At 48.9% G+C, this 23,294-nt stretch overlaps 1 protein-coding gene across 1 annotated transcript in view; it reads right to left on the bottom strand.

The window, feature by feature from the left end:
- Positions 1–2,377: 2,377 nt before the first annotated feature.
- The window catches only part of Ago2 (argonaute RISC catalytic component 2), a 79,403-nt gene continuing 58,486 nt past the window's right edge, over positions 2,378–23,294 (bottom strand). Inside the window, exons 7-19 of the mRNA XM_028773228.1 lie at positions 23,034–23,121; positions 21,768–21,915; positions 20,655–20,774; positions 20,402–20,524; positions 19,875–20,008; positions 17,671–17,855; positions 15,972–16,131; positions 14,093–14,183; positions 11,731–11,925; positions 9,976–10,110; positions 6,642–6,743; positions 5,269–5,468; positions 2,378–5,119 (exon numbers count right to left, since the gene is read on the bottom strand). Of these exons, the coding sequence (XP_028629061.1) occupies positions 5,011–5,119; positions 5,269–5,468; positions 6,642–6,743; positions 9,976–10,110; positions 11,731–11,925; positions 14,093–14,183; positions 15,972–16,131; positions 17,671–17,855; positions 19,875–20,008; positions 20,402–20,524; positions 20,655–20,774; positions 21,768–21,915; positions 23,034–23,121 (1,790 nt within the window). The 3' untranslated portion in view covers positions 2,378–5,010. The remainder of the gene's footprint in view (positions 5,120–5,268; positions 5,469–6,641; positions 6,744–9,975; positions 10,111–11,730; positions 11,926–14,092; positions 14,184–15,971; positions 16,132–17,670; positions 17,856–19,874; positions 20,009–20,401; positions 20,525–20,654; positions 20,775–21,767; positions 21,916–23,033; positions 23,122–23,294) is intronic.

Raw genomic sequence — 23,294 nt, 5'->3', positions numbered from 1 at the left:
TCTCTCTCTCTCTCTCTCTCTCTCTCTCTCTCTCTCTCTCTCTCTCTCTCGGTGGTTTGAGTGTAGTAATTCCTTTTGTTTCAGACACTGGGTACCCTGACCACAGACAGTTCATGCAAAGCTAAACAGAACATGTACTTAGATCCCAGCAGGGTCACAAGGCATGAAGGGCTGCACCAGGCTTCAGGTCTCCCATGGATGGACCACAAATGACAGTCTGACACAGCAGTGACCTCACAACTTTAAGTTGAGGGCTGGCCAAAGAATGTAGCAATGGCCTGTTAACACTGACTGGGCTACTCATATGCTGTCCACGCTGAAAAAGGCCACACGGAACTAGAATGACATATTTGGGGGGGCCTTGCAGATCACAAGAAAACTTAACAGACCAAAGCATCACAAAGACTCCTAACTAATCTGTTTACATTCAAGCCTTCAGGTCTCAAAGAGCATGCTGTCCTGTATAGAGGGGGAGAACTTGTCAGAGTGTGAGACGAGGCTAGCCCAAACGCTCGACAGTCTGCACACTCGAGCACATTAATACTGAAATGTGTGTTGGGATCGCAGAAGTGAGGCAGTGTCCCACATCAACATCACTCTTGCCACTGTGAATCTGTCTACAATCACTTCAAGTGAGTACAGCAGATACGGAGTTGGACGCAAATTAAGAGATCAGTGCAACTTACAGGAGTCAGCCTGCCTGCAACAGGGCACGCATGCCCATAGAGAGCCAGCCAGCACGGTTACTGCAGGGAAGGGCTTCAAACATAAAGTGTCTGCATTACAAGGGAGGTGCATGAACACCAAGGGAGTGTAGCTTACTTAGGGCGCATTCCTCTTCCCATGGGTGTGAGAGATGAGTCAGGGAGAGGTCACAGAAAGGTTGCTTATGGCTTATCTGGGGCCACCGGGATTGTCCACTGTCTGTGTAGCAAAATGCCCATGAAAAAAAAATCCTTGTAACAATCCAACAGGTCAGGGCCATGCTGAAGGACCCTGAAGGTTCCTGTGACCAGTGCTACCACCACAGGGACTACCAAGAGAAGCCACCCAGCCCTAAGAACTCCTGGACACTCAGGGGTCCTCAGCTGCATGACTCCGGGCTGGTCTACCCTTAACACATTGTATCAAATATAGAATTTGATTGAAAAACTGCTTGTAAAAATAAAATTCAAATCACCCTGCAGATCAATGCAAAAGCATACCGCTGCATCTATAAGAAAAACAATTCATCCAGAAAAAACTACATCTGTGGCTTCCAAAAATAAAGCATTAACAAGCCTGAAGGTAAACACTGGGTCATTTATAAAAGTTGGGGGGAAATAATCTCTACCATATCCATCAGGTACCACATGCATTGGGATAGCCAGCTCAGCTAAGTCAAACCAGAGCAGGAGAGAAAAAAATAAATAGCAACATTTGCATTTAAAAACAATAAAATAACACAATAAGACAATGGGAAAAAAATTAAAATTAAAAATAAAAAAAAAAAAAAAACAAAAAACCCGCCCAAGCCCGCTGCAGGGGCTGTTTATCAAGCGCTCAGTAACAGGTAAACATTAGGAATACAGATGTTGGGCCAGCTGCAGACAGCATGGAGCTAGGAGTCTCCTCACTGGCAGTGCCCTGTGGCCTGGAGGCCAGCAAGCGGGTGGGTGTGAGGAGTGGCCAAGAGGCCAAATCTGGAGAAGGCAGAGCAGACCCAGTGGTATCAAGTATGCATGTGAGGACTTCCCCAAATGGGAGAATGAAGCCAAAACCAAATAAAATAGCCCCTCTCTAGAAGTACAGGTGTGCTCTGTTTCAGACTCGATGGGGACTAGGAGACTCTGGGCTTATAACACGCAGTGACAGGGTGGGAGTTTTGCTAGTATCACTAAGGGCTAATCTATGGAACGGGGCCTCGATGTCTCCCTCGAGTTTTGCATTGCATCATGAGCATGGGGTGGGGGAGGACCTGCTGCACGGTGCACACAGTGGTAAAGGGATGAATGTCATGATGGGTTTTTAAGAGTGAGTATCTTACAGTGTACTAGGAGAGACCCACCATGAGAGTCTAATTGAGTAGCCTCTCTTATAAGAGACAGGCACGTCCTAGTTTTCCTTCCAAATGGATACAGAGCACAACATAATCACATTCAGTTTGCTTAAAGCAAGGCACACCTTACTTAACAGTGGGGTTGGGAACACAGCTAGCAAGTGGGCAGTCTTCAAACTTGGCCAGTATCACCTCAGGAGAGAACGGCACCTGTCACCAGTCCTGGGTACAGGTACACTCAAAAAGCTGGCTCCTGCAGAAGATGGCCGGAGCTGCTCCCACGCTCTGAGGTCTCACACTGTCTGGGAACTAACGGTAATAATAAGGGGAGGGCGGAAGTGGGGAAACACAATTCTTTACCTGAGAAATTGGAACTACAGCCATTTATAAGCTCTGCATCATCAGACGTGTGGACAATGTGCATCTAACTCAATTAGGGACATTTGGTCTGGGGATACATTTCATATTAAAAGTGTCACAAGTAAGCATGGGCTACTATACAAAGTACTTTTCTTCGAGTACTTTGGCCCATCAGAAAGAAAACTTATCCTTCAAGATGATCAAAACAAAACTCCCAGCTCAGATTTTTTTTTTTTTCCCCCAGCCCACAAGTGTTCCTAGGTGTGAGCTCTGACAGGGTTCCTTCCTGTTCCCCTGGCATCATGGGGGACGGCTTCAGAGAGCCTACAGAGCCACGCTGATGGGTGGGTGGGTGAGGGAGGTGGTCTCAAACACAGATGCCCAGCTGACTGGCAGCAGGCATGAGAATCTGCATTCTAAAAAACTCACTTGCATGACTAAGATCCCATGGCAAGGGGCTGAAGACACACCTTAGAAACACATGTTCTAAGAATGGCTGAAAACAATCTAATTTCAGATTCTAAAAGTTCACTAGTTTAACCAGTTCTCCAGCCTCATCATGTTGGGTGAGCTGGGTGGTTTTTTTTTTGTTTTTATTTTTTTTTGTTTTTTGTTTTTTATATCCTTTTGGAAACAGTTTGAGAAAGTGCCACTTGCCAGTGGGATAGCAGGCAGTCCCAGTGCTTCTTAGACTGGGGGGGTCTATCACGTTAAAAGATTTCTAAAGACACAGCAAGAAGAGACTAATGTCATTAGTAAGACACCCACATGCATACACAGATACACACACCTGCTGAGGGAGTGACTTCCCAGGTAACTGCGTCTGCCCTTCCCACCAGGCTCCAGCACAGATAGGGAACAGGGCAAAGGTGGTACTGTGTCCTCTAACATGAGGTGCCACGGCAGGAGGAGAGGGTGGGCACCCTCCCCCATCGCAGGGTCAGAGGTAAACGACGCAGAGCTGGGGAATGAGGACCATCAGCAGGGGTAGAGAAAACCCACAGAGCACAAAGCAGCACAGAAGAGAAGGCTCGTCTCCTTCCGGGAACTTGTCCGTCGAACGGACCTGATGCTCACTCAGCTGCAGTACAAGCACAAAAAGCCCCACAGGACACACTCTGAGGTGGCTGCTGCCATCTGCAGAGCCACATGCAGTGGCTCCTCTCAGTTCAATGGTCTCTGGGCTGGCAAACCCACACTGGGGGCCCAGAAGCAAATACCACCCAGAGAAAAGTCTGTGCCTTCCCTGCTGGCCATGCCCACCGTCAGCTCCTTGGGCATGCTCCGTTCCTACCTGCCAGTCCCATGCTGGCAGAGCCACTAGGGGCAGCTCGCTCTCCACTTCAGTGCATAGATCCTACGAAACCCACCTTCCATAACTGCACACTGAGAGAAGTGCACTCTTACGTGAACTTGTTTCCCAGCAATGGAAGAATAAATAAATTCCATTTGTGCTTCATCAGCTGAGTGACATGGACGAGGCAGGGAGGACGGCAGATTACTGGCAAGCATACTGTCCTTCCCGGAGGTACAGGCTACACAGTCCACACTGGGGGTAGGGAGAGAAGGAGGGGCATCGCTGTTACGTGAAGCCAGTTGCATATTCCTCTACTTAAGCACTAAAAGCCACAAGAGGTGGACTGTCTCCAGGCTCCACACAGCTTCTGATATGTGAAGCAGGTCACGAGAAGCGCCCCTCGTCAACAAAAGGGAAACAGCATCTACCTACCACATTAATACTGCAAACCAGATACATATAATCTTCTCTTACATTAAAGACATAACAGTGAAAAAGGATTGTACTGTATTTATCACCACAGACCCGTATTCTTTAGAAACTTTGGAAAATAAATGTCACAGTCCTACAGGACAAATCTTATGATTAGACTGTCAGTATATTGTCTTTTTTCTTTTTAAATAAATTTTTATCAAAATGGCACTTGTCTGCCAATCTCTCGGACTTGTCACTGTCGTAAACACACATGACCATCCCCTTGGCCACTATGCCTTCGTTCAGGCTTCGAGGGCAGGCAGTGGCCGGTGAGAGACACTGTGGATACCTAGCAGCCACATGCCCTGGGGCTGCAGGGCACATGGCATCCCTTAGAACTCAACATTAGTGACAACTTCTTAGGGCCAGGCTTTAAAACCCCAATGATAATGGTGTTGCTTTCACGCTCAGAGCCTTCATAGCTAGTTTGAGCCCATCGATTTCATTGAGAATCAGGTGTTAAAAACAAGTAAATCGAATGACCAAATAAATTCAAGTGTTTTAAAGCCCTGAGAGTTCATAGACTGGTTTTAGGACATTTTGTTGTTGTTTTGTTTTGTTGTTTGTTTGTTTGTTTTTAGGAAACGGGACTCTCAGTGAGCAGCTTATAGGTTTGGCAAACCACGTTTCCTACACTGGGGTCTCATACAGGCCTGTAGCTCAAAATCCAAGTCTGAAATTTGGGACGGAAGGCATTCTGGAAAATGGAGGATCTAATAAAACCAAAGACGTCTCATGTTCGATGCTGGCTGTCACGGAAGGGCTGGGCATCTGTTGGTCTGAGTGTAGCTGGTCTCGTGTGAATCCAACTCGGTACGCAATCGCTAAACAATACAACATGTCAAGCAAAGTACATGGTGCGCAGTGTGTCCTGGTGGACCTGGACCGCCTTGGCCAGCGCTTGGTGATCTCGCCCGTTGCTCTGCCCAGAGGTATGGCTTCCTTCGGCGCTGCAGAGACATAGGAAAGAAGAGGAAAAGGATGCAGTCTTTCCTGGATACCAAGTGAGGCACTGGAACCAGACACGTGTATGCTAAGCAATCATCCCAGCCCCTGAGAAGCCAGCCTTGTCCTCACCCCCACCAGGTGCGACACTCACCTGTCATGTTCCTTATCCACCAGGTGGTACCTGGCTCGGAAGGCCACCAGGTGAGCATAGTAAGCTGGCGCAGGTATTGACACAGAGCGTGTGCAGCGCACATAGGTGTGACACAGCTGGTAGGTCAGAATCTGCAGCTCATCAGAAGAAAAACGATTGTCATCCCAAAGCACGTGGTAGTGGGAAGGACGGCTTGTCCCCTGAAAGAGATTAGAGGGCCAGAAAGACTCACCATGAGACGTTTACCGAGAACAAGCATTCCTATTAAGACAGGCATGGCGGTACATGCCTGTGACCCTAGCACTTGGGAGGCTTGAGGAAGGAGGAATCAAATTTGAGGCCATCCTTGGTAAAACACCCTCTCTTCAGTCCCCAGAATCATCTATCCGTTCCTCCTTCCCTCCAACCGAGCCTTGCAGCATTAGTTTAGGCTGGCCTGGAACCCACAGTCCTCTTGCCTCAGCCTCCTGCGTCACTACATCCAGTCCATAGAGCACTATTAAATGTGGCCATGGCTCAAGATAGTCAGCAGACAGGATTTTTAAATGTCCCAGTACAGAGAACTGGTCAAACTCTGAGATGACTGATAGGTATGAAGGGTGTTTCACCCTATCATCAGAGGCGTCATAAATGTGTTAAAAATCACATTACACACCACACCCCATAAATATGCATTTGATGTAGCAATAAAAAAAAATTTCTTTAGAAGGAGCTGAGCCAAAGACAATGCCCTCTGGGTATATTAGGTATTCTACAATATTTTATTTATAATACCAAGAAAAAAAATCTCCCATCAGAGCTCTATATTAACATCCAGAAAGTGGGGGTTGAGAATATTTGATGTACTCCTCCCTCCAAAGTCTTCTGCAAAGAAAGAATGGCATTCATCCAGCAGAAACACTGCTGGCTCCTCCTTCTCTCCCTCCCTCCCTCCCTCCCTCCCTCCCTCCCTCCCACTATCTGGTCTTCAAAGACCTCACTCTACTACCTGGAAGATGGCATAACGCTGCTAAAGAACATTCCAGTACTTCCTTGTCCTGGCCTTTTATGAGTGATCGGCATCCAGCTTAACATGAGCCCCTCCAGGCCCCACCACAGCAGCTGCCTCCAGTCCCACCTTTTAGCTCACTAGCTGCCAGCACAGAACACGCTTCGTCCCTTGGCCTCGACTGTCAATCACTGTTCCTTATGCCTCAGTCTCACCACACCCACTTCTACACCGGTCCCTTCCTATCTCTTCTGGACCCCAGGCGAGAGCCCACCTCTCCTGGTCACAGAATGAGCTGGAGCCCCATCTGCACAGCCACAACACACCCCAAATGTACGGTGCCACCACAAACATCCCAGCCAGTCAAAGGAACCTCCCTTCTCACCTGGATGCCAGCGTGACTGCACAGGTAGAAGTCAAACTCAGTCGGGTGGGTGATCTTCGTGTCTACAGTTGTGCCTGCTGGAATGTTCCCACTCTTTCCAACCTGCAGCAATACAGAGAGCTCATCAGGTGTGGCAGGGTGGGTGGGTGGGCAGCGCCAGCAAGACAGCAGAAGCACCCGTTTCTCAGCACATATAAAATCTGGTAAGTACCAACGATCTCCACGGCTTAACTTGGGCTAGGGTTATTGTTCACACTGCATCCAGATGCTACCGTCAAGCACAGTGTGTTTACTGAAGGATCTGCCTGAATAGGCTCCAATAGCATAGGCTAGGTTCCAGTTCTCTCTGTGGCTAAGGATGAGACCAACTTCGTATGCCTCCACCTCCACCTCCTAAGTGCTGGAAGTGGATTATACACAACCATGCTCGGCCTAAAATATTTCAACTAGAGATGAAAGAAGGGAGAAGGGGAGGGGAGAGCAACAGACCCCTCTGGGTATGGTTACTTTTTTACTTTTCTTGCTGGCACAAGCAATGCCATAACATCCTTCTATATGTATTTTCTATTATGTATCTATAGACAGGGTCTCACACTGTAGCCCAGGCTGGACTAGAACTAGAACTCACTGAGTATTATAGACTGGACTCTACCCAAGACAAGCCTCCTACTTCAGCCTCCTGAGTACTGGGATAACAGGCATGTGTCACCATGCTCAGCTAAACAATTCTTATACACAATCTCCTAGAGCAGCACTCAGGGAATTTTTTTTGCTGGGATGGACACAAAGACCTGTCAGTTCTGTGTTCCTGGCTGGTTATGAATCTGCATTCCCACCCCCGGCACTGCCTCTTTAACAACATGCCAGGGATTGGGTGCCACGCCCTTTGGTCAGTCCTCCCAATAGTCTTACCCTTGTGGGCAGGGCCAGGGAAACAGATGGAGACACAACTCAGATCCTCTGTCCTGGATCTCAGTGTCATGTGCCCACATCTGCCCACCTCTGTGATGTGATGTGATGTGAGTATAACTCCTTTCTAAAATTGCACAAGCCTTTTGTTTTGTCTTGTTTGGTTTTGTTTGTCTGCTTTTCAAGAAAGGCCTCTGTTCTATATCCTAGGCTATCCCTGAACTGATGGCTCTCCAGCCTTGGACACCTGGAAGCTAGGATCACAGACCCGTGACATCACAGGTCTTAACAAAACATTATTCCTTGAAGGGTTGCTGACACTTGCCTGCAAACTAAACTCATAAAATAACTACATAGCTCGGAACTCGGGAGGCGGGTCAGTGGTTAGAGCACTTGCTGCTCTTGCAGAGGACTGGCTTGGTTCCCAGACCCACAGGGTGGCTCACAGCCATCCACAAGTCTAGTTTCAGTGTCAGAGGGACCTGATACCCTCTTCTGACCACCATAAATCTAAAACTAATAATATTAAGAGTACATCACTACGCCTTTACTGTTCTCTGCCACATTTTGTGAGGACTCTGAAGGTCTGTGTGGGAAACCTGCCCATAAAGCTTTCTGGATCCTGAGACTTTTGGCATTGGGTAGCTTTTTAAAAGGAATTTTTGGGTTTAGCTTCAGAGATGATTTTGGAAATATATATAGCTCCATAAGCATTTGTGGCACATTTCAGATGTCACTGGCTAAGTGTCACTATCCCCGGAGGGTATCTTCTCCTTCCTCCTGGGCATCCAAGGAGGCAGACTTAATCTTCCTCCTCATTACTGCCCATTCTAGGGCGGAGAGAGACCTCCAAACACTGACACCTCTAGCAACAGAGACCCGGGGCTACAGGGGACCCAGCTTCAGGCGCCACAGCTTCCCTTCATGGTCTGCAGGGCCATTTCTCATTTTATAAAAAATGCACTCAAGTCTCTAGGCTGAGCTGATCTGCTACGAAACCATTTGGTTTTGTGTTCTATCTTTAATGCATGAGCGGCGGGCAGCGAAGTGAAAGTGTCAAGCATTCTTAAACTTCATTTGCATAATGATCAAAACATATGGTTTCTATGAGATCAAGGTTTGGAAACCACCCGACACTTCCTTGTCCTTCCTTGTGAATCTGGCATCTGCAGCTCTTCTCACCCCTCCCACTCATTCCTGCCCATTTCAGGTTCCGACAGAGGTGTGTCACAACATCCACTCGTGACAATGGATTTGTCAATTTCCTTTTGAAATTCTGCAAGCTTTTGCTGTTTTCTCCCCCTCCTCTTTACATCATTTTAGGATGTAATGCTGGGGACATTGGAGACCACAGCTACAGTATTTATTAGTAAGTGGCTTTCTTTCTTTGTGGCAAGTTATACCTCAGTTGCTTTACAACACTTGTAGGCAAACACTGGAGGCCATTGGGCAGAGCTAAACTGCAGTGACCATCCTGCAACAGTGTGGTGACCCCAGGTCTGATGGGTCTGGATCCGCAGTGCTGGGTTCAAGGTCTGGTAGACGACTTGAGGTCTTGCCCTTTTGGACAAGCCTATGTCTCTCAAGGCATTGCGCTTTATCCATGGATGCAAGCCTTACTGTGCTATTGGAAGCACAGAACATTTTTCTGGGTCTTGGGAAATGGCTCTGTCAGTACAGTGCTTGCTATGCCACAAAAGCACAAAGGCCTGAATTTCATCCCAAGAAGCCACATTAACACACCAAGTGCGGTGGTACACTCTTAGAATCGCAGGGTTGCAAAGGCACAAACGAGATCCCTGTGACTTGCTGGTCATCCAGCCTGTCCTAAGGATGACCCTTTAGGTCTGTCTTCTGGTCTCTACATGCTTATACCTACATACATGTACACATATGCCCAAGGATCCTTATCTTTCTTCAGATGGAAAGCATGAGATGTGTATGGCCTCAGCATCCGAGCTACGCTCTGTGGAGAGCCTGAGGCTGGCTCTATTCTCTCACACTCTGACTGCCCAGTCCACCACCCTCAATGCCTCATTTCTCTCAACTCTCTGCTCCTTCCAATTTTACTCCTCTCTTCTTTTCTTTTTGAGGCAAGGTCTTGTACTTTTTTTTTTGTAGCCGAGGAGGACCTAAATTCTTGATGCTCCTGGGACTGGGATTACCGTTTATGCAAAGCTGGGGATCAAGCTTAGGTCTTCGCACACACTAGGTAAGTATTCTAGCAACTAAGCCAGACACCCCACAGCCCCACTGCCATGAGTCCTGACACTATTTCTGAACCACCTCTCCCATCACTTATCAGATAAATGACATTTTGTGCCCAGACCCTCCCCACCAAAGCCTTGCTAGACACCTGAGCTTGGGTCCTCACGAAGGCCCACCTCTCAGAAGAGTCTGTGGCAGCCACAGAGCTAGGACTCACCCGCTCGTTCTTGTCTGTGCAGAAGAGGCGTGTGTGGTGTCGCTTCTGCACCACAATGAATGTGATCCCTGGCTGATAGTCCTTCTCCAGCTTGATGCAGGCCTCTCTGATGGCCAGGAGCTCATGGTGGAGAACCTGCAGGACAGAGACAGGCGTCAGACGCCTCTTGTATGCCAGGAACAGCTTTTCCAGTTTGGCCTGCACTGGGTCAGGTACACTACACCACCCTGCCTTCTGACAGCTGGCGTAGTTTCATTCTATTACTGCAATAAAAAGACTGACCAAAAGCATCTTGGGAAGGAAAAGAGTTTAACTAGTTCACACTTCCATCACCACATCCACAACACTGAGGGAAGGAAAGGTAGGAACACAGTAGAAAACATGGAATAACAGTACCTGCTGGCTTGCTCACACAACTAGCTTGTTTGCTTCTGTTTTTGTTTATTCTGACTGGCCTGTAACTCACTGTGTAGACAAGATTGCCCTGAATTCAGTGATCTACCTGCTTCTACCTCCTCAGTGCTGGGATTAAAGGCATGCACCAATATACCCACCTCAGCTAGCTTTCTCAGACAGCCCAGGCCCACTTGTCTAGGAATGATGCTGCCCAAGAAGACTAAGCCCTTCAAGCAGCAATATGAGGACGTCCCACAGACATGCTACCATCTGACTGAGACACCTTCATCATTGAGGGTCCCTTTACCCAGATGACTCTAGTTTATATAGATTTGATAGTAAGGATTATGGACAAGTTTTCATCTACACAGGGACCAAGGGCACACGGGGTCTAAAAATGAGAAGCTACACAAAACTGCTTAGCTTGGGATCCATAATGTTCTTGCTCACCTCAAGTTTTGGAAGTGTTCAGAGGGACTGGACTGCAGGTGCATACTAAGACCGAGCTGTTCTTTTTCAGCTTTTTTCTATCTATCTATCTATCTATCTATCTATCTATCTATCTATCTATCCATCCATCCATCCATCCATCCATCCATCCATCCATTTCTGAGAGTCAAAGTCTTATTATTCTGCCCTGGCTGGATCTCCTGAATGCTAGCATTAAAGGTATGTGCGACCATGACTGGTTTCTCTCAGATTTAACAGTTGCAATCAGTTTACAATGTTTCAAAGAGTATGTCTCCAATTCTAATGGAGACAGTTGAGTTGTGGGGATTCTGGTGTTCTCTGAGGGGTGGAGCTTAGAATGGCAGGTCCAACTTTTATACAAGGGAGGAGCACTGGGGAGGACGGGAAGCCCAGGAGGCTGGACTAAGAGGCAACAGGGCTCTAGGTCATGGAAGTACACAGTGGAAGCTGTCACCATGGCTCCTGCAGAACACAGCACTAGAGGCTTGGCAGAAAGAACGGAGGCAGACAGTGTACTCCTAGGAGCCATGAGTATCTGTTCTAAAGAGGAAAAGCTGCAGCTTCTGCTCTAAATAGGAAGCAAATGAACATGAACTTTGTTGCATGCCATCAGCCTGTGATTAAGGCAAGTAAGTAGAGTCTCAAGCACTTCAGATCTTGGAAATGCCCAGGGCTGGTAAAAATTCCCAGTCTGCCTTCGTATTCCCTGGCCTGAGATTCTATCCTCACCTAGGCCTCCATTGCCCAAGCTTATATCCCAAACTCCCCTTCTGCCTTCCCCCATCACAGGCCCTGGAACCTTATTTGGCACAGACCACATCACCATCTGCCTTCCAACTATGAGCAGCTGACTGACAGAGGCAAAGAGGATGCCACAGAGTGGCCCACCTGCTGGAACTGGCCCTCGGAGACGCCGTCACGGTAGAAGATGATGCGGGTAGGCTTGAAGCGAGTAGATTTGTAGAACTGGATGAGCAGCTCACGCACCATAGCGGCCAGGTCCTGGATGATCTCCTGTCGGTGCTGCTGTACGCGCACAGTGGCACAGTAGCGGTTGGGGTGTGCGTCCATGCTGCCCACGACCTGTGGGACACACACGTCAGCAGGGGACAGACAAGGGCTCCAGGGGTCCCTCTTCTAGAGTCCAGCTGGAGACTGTAAAGAAGCATCTTCTCCCAATGTCCCTCACAGCAGAAAGTACTGCTAGGTACCTTCTGAAGATGGGGTACTTGCCCCATGGTACACAGAAGGTAATACTGAACCTTACTATGTACATGGTCAGGTGGTTGAGTTACTTGTAAAAAGAAAGCAACTGGGGGTGCCTCTAGATTTTCAAGAGCAAACACTTCCCCAAATTGCCATATGCCCACTGAAGACTTAGTATTACCAGACTTAGATCCCTATCAAGGTCACAGCCCTTTGAAGCAACTTGGCTGTTCAAGGGCTCGTCTGAAGAAACACCCAGAGAGCCAGAGCACCACGATGCAGCCAGGGTTCTGAGGTCAGGGCACCAAAAGTAAACTGACCGGTTACAGCTAGGGTCAGCCCACTACCAGGTTGGGGAAAGCATAAAGGGAAGGGCCCTGTGTCCCTGGGAAGCAGGTGACCAGCGACTCCTCTGAGAAGCTTACAGAGCAGTGTCTCTAAGCCTTCCCAGATTCCTTGATCAGGAAATATTTCAAGTTGGCATAAATAAATCAGCATGAACGGAAACATGTCCTATTGCTTGAGAATCAAGGGCATCAGGAGGAAACAGATTCCTGCTCTGTAGAATTTGTTAAGTCTGGCTCTGATCTTAGCTGTCAACTTACATACATCTGGTATCAACTTAAACCAAAGCAGCTGGGTAAGTGTATGATGGATTTTGCTGACTGGATCATTAGAGGTGGGAAGACCTGCCCAAAATCCAAGTCACACCTCTCAGTGTCAGCCTTTTACTTTTTGCCTGCTTGTGGTTGGCAAGTTTGTCTATCCTGTTACTGCAGGCAGCAGATTCCGACTGACTTAGACTGAAGACCAGCAACTCTCCAGGAGTTCTGGACTCCAGCACCAAACTGGGACTGCGGAAGCATAGACATCCAGCCCTGTGAGCTGAACAACTACTAATTCTTGTCCTTCTGTTTTAGGACTATATCCTCTAAGTCAATCCAATAAATTATATGTGTGTGTGTGTGTGTGTGTGTATGACTTACACTTGCCTAAGCCTCTGAAGCCTCCAGAGAGGACCTGCACACAATAACCTGGAGAAAGTAAAGCTAAGAGTGATCAGGTAGAGCCCAAGGTAGCAAAAGACCTGGGCCAGACCCCACGGGCATTGGCTGTGCAGGGCTTTTCTCACATTAGGGATCTCTGGATCCACCTGAAGGCCACGCCCAAGAACTATGCACAGCACACATGATGCAAATGGGGTTTTGTCCTACATCACTTCCCATTCTCTACCCCTTAAGACAGATTAAATAAACAATGATGTTAAGTCTGGTTACCATCTGCTGCATGCCAGGCACTGAGCCGACTGCAGTACATGTGAAAAGACCCAGAAAGATTAAGGTTAATTGCAGGAGAGAAACAGTAGAGAAAATGGTTGGTGCTGAGGCTGGTACTGCCATGCCCAGTGAGGGATGCGGGAGCCCACTCTAGCCGAGGCTGCACCCAACTACAGGCTGCTGTGCACAGGGCCTTTTGGTCTCGTTTCCCAGGTGAGCACTTCTTTGAGGCACTGGGATAATTAGTTGGAGAAACTAATTGATTGTGCATTCAGGCATTTGTAAGGGTGGGATCCATGGCTCAGACAAATCATCCAAAAAGAGCCGTTGTTTCCTTTCATAGGCTCAACCACTCTGGCCCCGAACCCTGTACGAGCCAACTATAGGGGTTGAGGACACCCTTTGCACTCTGCACTTCAAAGGGCCAAACTACAGAAGTCCATGCCTGGGCACCCTAACATGACAGGGCAGTCTTCTGAGAGTGGAAGGAGTGGATGCTGAGTGGTTGGCCAAGGCTACTTTGATGCCACCAGATGCCAACACACCTGTGACAGCAGCCCACACACCTGTGACATCATCAGTATCACCCCATCACCTATTTGCTGTTGGATCATGATTAGACCAACCAAGCAGGTGAGTGACTTCCATGTCTTTCTCCTCTACACACCACTACAAACAGACCACAGATACTCAAGGGATAGGGGTCTCCCCCCCACCCCAGTAACATGACACTGGCAGAAATCCCAGAGGAAAGTATGGATACTCACGGCAGCAATCGAAGGTTTCTTCCCATCCCCAGCTGGTGGGTGGGTGACATCGGCTCCCAGGAAGATGACAGGTTGCTGGAACACTGGAGGCCTACAAGAAAGTGGATGTTTGAGGCCCAAGCTTGAGATATCTGACAACAGAAGCTATTCCTATCCCTCTCTGGGAGGTAACCCTAACATAGGCATTTTCCAAGAGATCTTCCTGCCTCAAGTACCTAACAGACATCCTTGTTTAATCCAGTAGGCTTTCTGCGTGTATCATTAAGGGTAAAGATTGTTGGAAGCTGGGGAGGCTTCTCACTTGGTAAAGTACTTGTATGGCATACACAAGGTCCCGGGTTCAAGCCCAGCATAAATTAGATGGGTTTGGTGGTCCATGCCCATCATTCTGGCACTGAGGTAGAGGCAGGAAGAAAACACTTTCTACCTGTTAAGCATGCACATCTATGTGCCCTTTCGGGGGGTGGGGCACAAGTGTTCCTTTAGTCTCCACTGTGGTTCAATCACCCCTGCCCTGGGTGCCTGCACCCAGCCTCAGTCTTAGGGTGTCACTTCTAAGACACAGGTAGTCTATAGCACGATGGTCCTGCTAACCACACTCAAGATGCCTGTGCCCCTTGGCCTCACTCTCCTCTGCTGAAAGGTGAGCTGAGTGGTACATCCACAGATCCTGATCACTGACTCAGCCACCACCAGGGCACCAGGTATAGCTGTGTATTTCCACACATGGGTGAATGTGACTCACTTACCACAAGCAAGGCACACCTGCGCTCTGCTTTCTCTCTTCTGTAGCCCAGCAAAGCTTCCCATGAGCCCAGTCTGCTGGCGCCTCCCAGGTTCCTCCTGACTCAACTCATGCTGCCATGGCAACAAGATTTCTCCCTTTCAAGGTCTCCAGGGACTTCCCTACTGCTGGGTCCAATGGTCAGACCACATGGCTCACTGGCATTTTGGGATGCACGACACACTTCCTTGGGCACTATGACTCAGGTGCCTCCTCTCCTTGCCTTCTTTTATTACCAGGGTCCCTGAACTTTTCCCCTGGGCACAGGGCCCAGACCTCCTTACCATTCACCTGAGGACGTTCATCCAGTCTCATGGCTCCGGTGCTCTGACACTGAGCTATCCCAGAGCTCAGCTTCCCAGTCCAAGCCGCTCCTCCTTCAGGAGGGCTCTGTCTTTGACACTAACACTAGACCAAGAGCACGGGACAACTGCCTTTCCGCCCCTTTAAAGTCTCCAAAATCTAGTCCACCTGTCCTTATCTCCAAACAATCGGGGCTCCTCAGTCTGCCAGTTCCCAACTTCAGTCTGGTGTAGAACTGGCACAAGAGGTCCCTCACATCTGCTTCACCTGGAGCCACAGCCAAAGCACAGAGCACAGGCCTGCCCCCCTCATTCTCATAGGTTGCTTCTGAGGAAGACACAGTTCCACATTCCCACCCCTTAGCCCTATGGGGCATATTTGGCAGCCAGTACTTGGCCTAAGTTCCGGGACATAGGACCCATCAGCAGTGACTCCTATGTAGAATTTCTAGCCCCCACGTGCTTTGATCCTCGCAGTAAGCTACCAGCCCTGGGAGAGCAGAGTAGGAAACACTGGAGTCTACACTGCAGTAAAGCTCCAGGGATCAGCTGACAATTCTGTGGAAGCCCATTCCTGACCTGTCCCGAGGCCACGCACTCTCCTAACTCTTCAGTGGAGACCGCTGGCCCTGGCAACAAGGAGCAGGGTGGCAATGGCCCCAGCCCTAAGTCACCCAGCCCAATGCCCTGGTTCTGAGGGGCCTTGGACTTAAGCCCACATACACTACCTGTGAGCACCTCTCCACTGACCGTGTAAGCCAGCTAGTGTATGTGCAGGGTGTGGCCACCTCACCTGCCCTGTGGCAGCAGGATGTTGTTGACGCCTCCCAGTTTGACATTGATCTTTAAGCAGAGATTGGATAGGGTCTGTGGCGTGGTCCTCTGCACGTTCTTCATCTGGACACACTGTGTGGCCATCCCCAGCACGGTGTCTCCCACACGCTTGACTTCCGCTGTGGAGCAGAGGTGCACATGTCACAACTCCCAAATAGAAGCAGCTGTCTTCTGCCCCCTTTTGGACTGCACTGGTGCAGTGTTCAGCCGTGACAGCTGCATCAGGCGCCTGCAGTCAGCCTATGGAAGATGCTGGCAGATGGAAGGGCAGGGCGCCTGGCTGAATCCTGCTTTAGCACTCACTGCCAGGCACCTGTGCCTGTCTCCCTCAAGGATGGAAATCTCGAAGCACATCTCATACCAGCCATTTGTGATCTCAAGCCCAGGGTGGGGTGAGCAGAAGCTGGCTATAAATGAGGCTTCATCATTCCTCAGCAGAAATGACACCTCATGTTAAGCAAATGTCTGGGTAGCTAAAAATAAAACCACCGGCCTCCTCAAAACCCTTGGCAAACACAGAACTTCAAAGTGCCGTGGGGATCCACACTCCTCCATCCCTAGATTCCTTCCTGAAGCAGTTGGTCATTGCTCTTAGGACTGTTCTAGAAACCCAGACTCCAGGGACAACACTCACTGCAGCCAAATACCACTGCCATGAGAAAGCCTTGGAGGAGAAAAGCATGGCTGTCTGTAGTCTGTCCATGGTTAGATTGGACAGACTCCTATTAGTAACAACCATCAAGGGGCCCAGATGCTTTAGACTCCTGCACCACCAGATCTAACACCAATACTCTTGCTGAAAGCCTATGGGGACAGGCAGCTCTCACCTGGCAGACCTGTCCATGTAACCTCCTTCCTCCCCTGAAGACCTCCTGAACAGAAGGCTGTACCTGATCCATTCCCTCTTCTCCAGCATCACTGGGCTCTCCACTGATGAAATGAGCAACTACCCTCTAACATACAGAAACCCACCCTTGTCTGGGGTGGTGGCAGAGATCAGACATGCTGACTGAGTCCTAGAGAATCAAGAGTCAGTGGGGCCGCCTCAGGGAACACTGGCATATCAGGGGACTCTTCTATCTGCCAACACTCATGCCACAGAATGAACATGAAACCAACCCTCAAGTCAAATTATGGGCTGTAGCTGGCCTTTGCTACTTTGTGGGTTCTTCTTTTTCCTACCCTTTATTTACTGGTTTTACCCATCACTAGATAGGAAAGAAAGAAGGATAGAGGTGGGGAGAGAGGTCCCTGAATCCAACAGAATTCTTGTTTTATTGACCACGACTACTAATAAACTGTAACCAACCTCCCTGAATGACCAACAACCACCAACACCCTTTTTTGGGGTGCTGGTGTCAACACAAAGGGGACAGACATTTATACATTCTGTGAAAAGTTCTAAAATTCCAAACTTTGCACAATGGCAGAAACTATCTGCAACTATGGGCCACGGGAAGTTGCTTGATACCTGCCTCATTCAAGACATAGACAATTGCTCAGAGCACGTACCAGAGTAACCTGACCCCTCTCTCCTCTTCTCAGGCTCAGGAATGGGCATGAACCAGTCACTCAGTTCAGACAACACAAAGGGGAACAGGCAACTCGTGGCCACGGGAATCCACTCAATTCCTTAAGCACAGATGGCTGACACCTACCATACACAGGAGTTTTGCCAGGCAGGATGACCACCACCAGCTGGAGACCAGCGTATGTGTTCTTCAGGTGTCGGAACATGGGCTCCACACTGTCTGCACCTTGTGCATATTTACAGAAGCAGGGCTGACCCTGGATGGGCATCCCAGCATCTCTTGAGATCTTCCTCAGTTGCTCTGTGAAGGACCTGAGGAAAGAGGCCACTTTGCTAAGATATACAGTATATGGAAAGGAAGTCAGATCAACCAGGGGCTCTGGATACCGTTTAACAAAGTCAAGGGGTTGGGGCATGTCAAGTGCTTGCCTAGCACTCCCAAGGCTTCATCCTCAACATTGGATATGGTAATGCATACCTGCAATCTCAGCATTTGGGAGAGGTGGGCGGGGGTCCACAGTTCAAGGTCATTTATAACTACATATTGAGTTTGAGGCTAGCCTGGGACACATAAACAAAACAAAAAAACAACAACAAAAACAAAATAATTAAGTTTTTTATTTGCTTTTGGTAGTCCAGGCTGGCCTCAAAACTCAGGATTCTACTGCCTCACCCTCTGAGGGCTAGGGTTAGGGGGATAGGCACCATGCCATGCTAGAATTTAATCTCAGATAAAGTCAGGCATCAAAGCTCTATCAACCCATGAAAGGGGTGAGTGCCCCACACACCCATGGAAGGCCCAGGGATAACTGCTGGGATAAAATGGCAGACATAAAATGCATGCTTGCTGCCATTCCACAGTGACATGGTCTGGTTCTTTTGTGCCATGCAGGCCTACTAAGCAACTCTCTGTTAGGGCTCTGGTAAAATAAGGGACACCATCAGTCACTTTGTGGGGATTCTCTGCCGCTCTGATAGGTACAGCTTGGCCTTAGAGACACAGACCCAGAAGAAAACAGAGCAGGTGGCAGCTAAGCAAAGCCAGCATTTGGACTGCCAACAAGACTCAGGTGGCTGAGAAGACTGACTATGTTCAGAGTAAACCATCCAACCAGCAGCCAAGGTGAGCAACCTAGTGGGCCAGTATTCACCTCCCAAGTGCTACATTTATGGAATTCATACATGTGCACTTGTAATCACAACAGGTGGCTGTGTCTGGGGACAGAGAGACCAAGGATAGAAGATGGGCAGGCGCTGGTCAGCAGCCAGCCTCTACTCTGGCTTTCTTTTCTCTGGGCTTCTGGCACATTCTGTCTGAAGCACAGGCAAAGCTGCCACTAGTGCAGGATGACAGCCTCCATCCAGGGAACTCAGCCCTGCCTAAGACAGCCTCACCAAACAGCCTCTTGCTAGGACGGTCAGGTTACAGCTAGCTATACTATGTAGGCTATGGGGGACACCCTTCACTGGCCCCAGACAGGTAAAAAACAAATGTCTTATTTCCCCTCAAACCTTGGAACACAAGTACAAGCCCTGTGAGCTTTAGGGCACATTCTTGTTGGCACTGATCAAGCCTAGTCCCAACACTCACAGTGTTCTAGGCTGAGCAGCAGGCCCCTCTGGAGCTTACTGTATCAGCCTGCCCTAAGCTACTGGAAAGATGGCGGGCACATGCCAAAGCTCGATGTGTTCACTCTAAACCCTTCCTCACACAGGAGAGCAGCCACTGCAGGCTGCCCCCATGCTGCCCTCTTCTATTGTCTCTTCCCACCCAGTTCTCAGCTTCGTTTCTCATTTAATTCACAAAAATTTCACAGTAGCACCAGTACAGTGGCTCAACAGGAAAAGGTGCTTTGTATAAACCTGACAATCTGAGTTCTATCACTGGGACCACGTGGTAGAAAAGAAACAGCGTATGATGGGATGGACAGAAGCATATCTACCCTGTCACAAACAAATCATTAAAAATCTTTAGCCAGAGATGGGGGCACACACCTATAATCTTAGCATTAGTGGAGACAGAGGCAGGTAGATCTCTGTGAGTTTAAGGCCAGCCTGAGTCTACATAGTTGAGTTCTAGGACAGCCATGGCTACTTAGAAAGTGAAGTGTGTTGTTTCTACTGTCTGAGTCCACTGACTCTGTCTACCTCTACTTCCATGGTGACTGATTTGTTTTAACCTTATTGCTCAGTCACATTTCATGAAAGGAGTCACCCTAGATGAGTGTTCTCTGTTAGAGAAAGGCTGCCAGCTGCTGGTATCGGAACCCCAGTGACCCATCTGACCAACAGAAACAAGGCCAACCACATGGAGGCCTCAAGCAGGCTTACTTGAGATGGACTTCTGTACACTGGCGCTGGGGCGCAAAGCAGGCGATGGCCCACACCTTGATCTCAATGCCTGTGTGGAACTGCTTGTTCCTCATGTCCCACACACCCTGCACAGGGGTGGCAATAGCTTTGTTCTGCAAATACAAAGTAGTTTGGTAGGGAACAAATGAAAACATTCTTGCTGCTGGTCCCCCTGACCAACAATGACTCCTAAAGCACCAGATCACCACGCATGTGCCATCTCCATGTCTAGTATTCCTGTGCACTACAGGCAACCCCCACACATGCAAAATGGTGTGTTCTGGATGGACGGTGGCAAGCCAGATGAGAAATGACAGGATGGCCGGGCCAACAGCAAATCTAGATGGGTGGGCGTGGTGAGCACGAGTGAATGGGAAGGGTGGATGCCTAGAGCTGGATAAATTAATGTACCAAGGGTGGGAGAGTGGATGGGGTTGAGTCTTGGTCATGCATGGACCAATGGGCACAGTTCATCATGCACACGCTCGCCACCCGTCTGCACCTACCCTGCCCCCGTAGAGAATGGAAGGCGGCTGAAGGACCCGCCCAGTCACATCTGTCATCTCATCTTTCACCATGATTCCAAATTCACGAACATATGGGTCTGTATTGAAACTTGCACTTCGCATCTTAAGGAAAAAAAGAAGACAAAAAAGGTCAGTGGAGGCCATCTCTGCTCAAAGAACAGGCATGAATGTTGGGGGTTGGGGGGTGTCCTTGCGTACCCATCCTGGAGGAACCCAAGGACCCAGTGCTCACCAATTTGCTGATCTCCTCTTGCCGATCCGGTGCTGACCTGGCAGTTGCTCTGATCATGGTTGAGGTCTGATTGTCTGTTAATTTTTTTATACATCTCTGTCCAGCAACTATGTTACAGACCTACAAAGAAGGGGGACACAGGTCAACACATGAACTGTGTATATGACTATTGGTTGTAAGGAGGGAGTTTTCAGAGGCTGGGCATCCAAGCCAGAGCCCTGGCTAGTGGTGAGGCCACTCCAAAGCCTACCACTCACGACAGAACTTGCAGGTAACCTGGCATGGAAAGAGGACCAAAGCTTTGGTGGCACTCTGCTGGGTGTGACCTGTGCACAGCGAGTGGCTCACATCTGTTAGACTGGCTAATTTTATGCCAATTTGACACAAGCTATAACCATCTGAGAGGAGGGCACCTCAGTTGAGAAAATGTCTCCATAAGACTAGGATGTAGGCAAGCCTGTAGAGGATTTTCTCAATTAGTGACTGATGGGGAGGGCCAAGCCCATCATGGGTGATCTCACCCCCAGGCTGGTGGTACTGGGGTCTCCACAAGAAAGCAGTCTGAATAAGCTTTCCAGATCAAGCCAGTAAGCAGCAAGCACCTCTCTCTCTCTCTCTCTCTCTCTCTCTCTCACACACACACACACACACACACACACACACACACACACACACACAACTCTGTATCAGCTCTACCTTGAGGTTTCTGCCCATTTTGGGTTCCTGCAATGACTTTCTTAGGTGATGAACAGTAATGTAGAAGTGCAAATCAAGTTTGCTCTTTCCTCCCTGACTGTTCTTAGTTCTTCAGCGACAGAAAGCTTAAGGAAGGCATCCATTATCCCAGGACTCGAGGCTGAGACAGGTAGGACCGCCAAGAAGTGAAGGGCAGCCAGGTCTACACATTTCAGGCCAGCCAGGGGTATGCAGTGAGATCCTAAGTGAGTAAGAGTGTGGTGGGTAATCCCACCCAAGCTGCTACTTTCATCCCATTTTAGGGGAAGGAATACACAAAGGGAAAAAGTCTGAACAATGCATGAGTTAGCAAGTCCTACAGCATCAGGGAGGCTGGGCTGGTTTTGGGCTTCTCCTCAGTCAGTAGTGCAGACTTGCCTCCAAAGGAAGGTAGGTGTGTTTCTGCTCCTGTCCAACTTGTAAACACGGGAGGTGGGGGTAGCGCAGAACCAGCTTGTGCCTGTCCTTGAAGTACTGGGCCACTGTACACTCCACTGTCTGCCCACTCTCCTGCTGCAGTGGAAACCTGCGGAAAGAGGTGACTCAGGAAAGAACTTTACAGGCTCCCTGGAGACTGGACTTTCTCAGGGCTGAGCATCTGTGTTGTGCAGGAAGCAAATGCTTCAAGCATTTCCTGGACCATTCAAGAGATCCTCAATTCTCAGGCTGCCCACAGGCGTCTCTGACCCCTCCTAGACCTACGTGAGACAGCACAGCAGACACACTAACACTGGTAAGATGATACTCTCTGCTCCCTTGTGTGTGTGTGTGTGTATGTGTGTGTGATTTCTATGTTGGAATTTACACTTGTAAATTTTACCTTTGTATTTTATGTGCACATTTTGTATACAAATGTGGGACATTTTGTCTGCATGTATGTCTGCACACCAGAAGAAGACATGGAATCTCACAGGACCACAGTTATAGGCAGTCGTGACCTACCATGTGATGTTAGGAACTGAACAAAGAACCTCTGGAAGAGCAGCCAATGGTCTCAACTATTTTCTACACTTTTTCCCTAAATTATTTTGTGGTCCGTGGTGGTACATGCCTTAAACCCCAACACTCGGTAAGCAGAGCCTTCTCCATGAGTAGTTCCAGGCCAGCCTGGTCTGTGTGACAAATCCCCGATTTAAAAACATAACACAACAGGGGCTGGAGAAATGGCCACTGCTTTAAGACACTGGCTGCTCTTGCAGAGGACTCAGCTTTGACTCCTGGCACCTATAAACCCCTGTTCCAGGGAATCTAATGTTCTCTTCTGATCTCCACAGGGACCAGGCATACACATTGTGAATAGACATACATATAGACAAAACAACAACAAAAATCAACTTAATATATTTTAAATGTGTATGTGCATGTGTGTGTGCATGTGTGTGCAGGTACCACTGCAGCTAGAGCTATCTATAGGAGGCTGTAAGATGCCCAACATGGATGCTGGGACCAAATTTGTGTTATGCTCTTAACCCCCGAGTCGTTTCTCCAGCCTGTGGAGTTCACTTCTTAGAACAGAGTGTGAGTGAGCCCCAGAGGCAGGCAGCTGTTTGCAGGACAGTCCCAGGACTTCCTGTGTCTGGAAAGCTGAGTGACTGGGGCAGAGGCCTGAGTTTGAAAGCAGGGCTGGATGTTTGGCTGCCTTACGTTTGGTGACTGGCAGGGCGCCGGGTCACATTGCAGACACGGTACTTCCTCTTCATCTGACCACAGTGCGTTATCTCCACCTTTAGACCTGGTGACAGACAGCAGGTATCAGAGCTACCTGTTATGCACTTACAGTCCAAGGCACACACGGCAGCTTTGGCCACAGATGAGGCCATGGGGTTCTAGAGCTGGAGTAAGAAATGTGGACTAACCACAGAACATGGTGGCTGGATCCACCTCACCCAGAGAAGACTTCTGCCA

The sequence above is a fragment of the Grammomys surdaster genome, unplaced genomic scaffold (assembly GCF_004785775.1).
Source record: "Grammomys surdaster isolate TR1022 unplaced genomic scaffold, NIH_TR_1.0 224, whole genome shotgun sequence".
Taxonomy (NCBI): domain Eukaryota; kingdom Metazoa; phylum Chordata; class Mammalia; order Rodentia; family Muridae; genus Grammomys; species Grammomys surdaster.
Note: the sequence above shows the minus strand (reverse complement) of the source record. Positions and strands in the feature narration are given on the sequence as shown.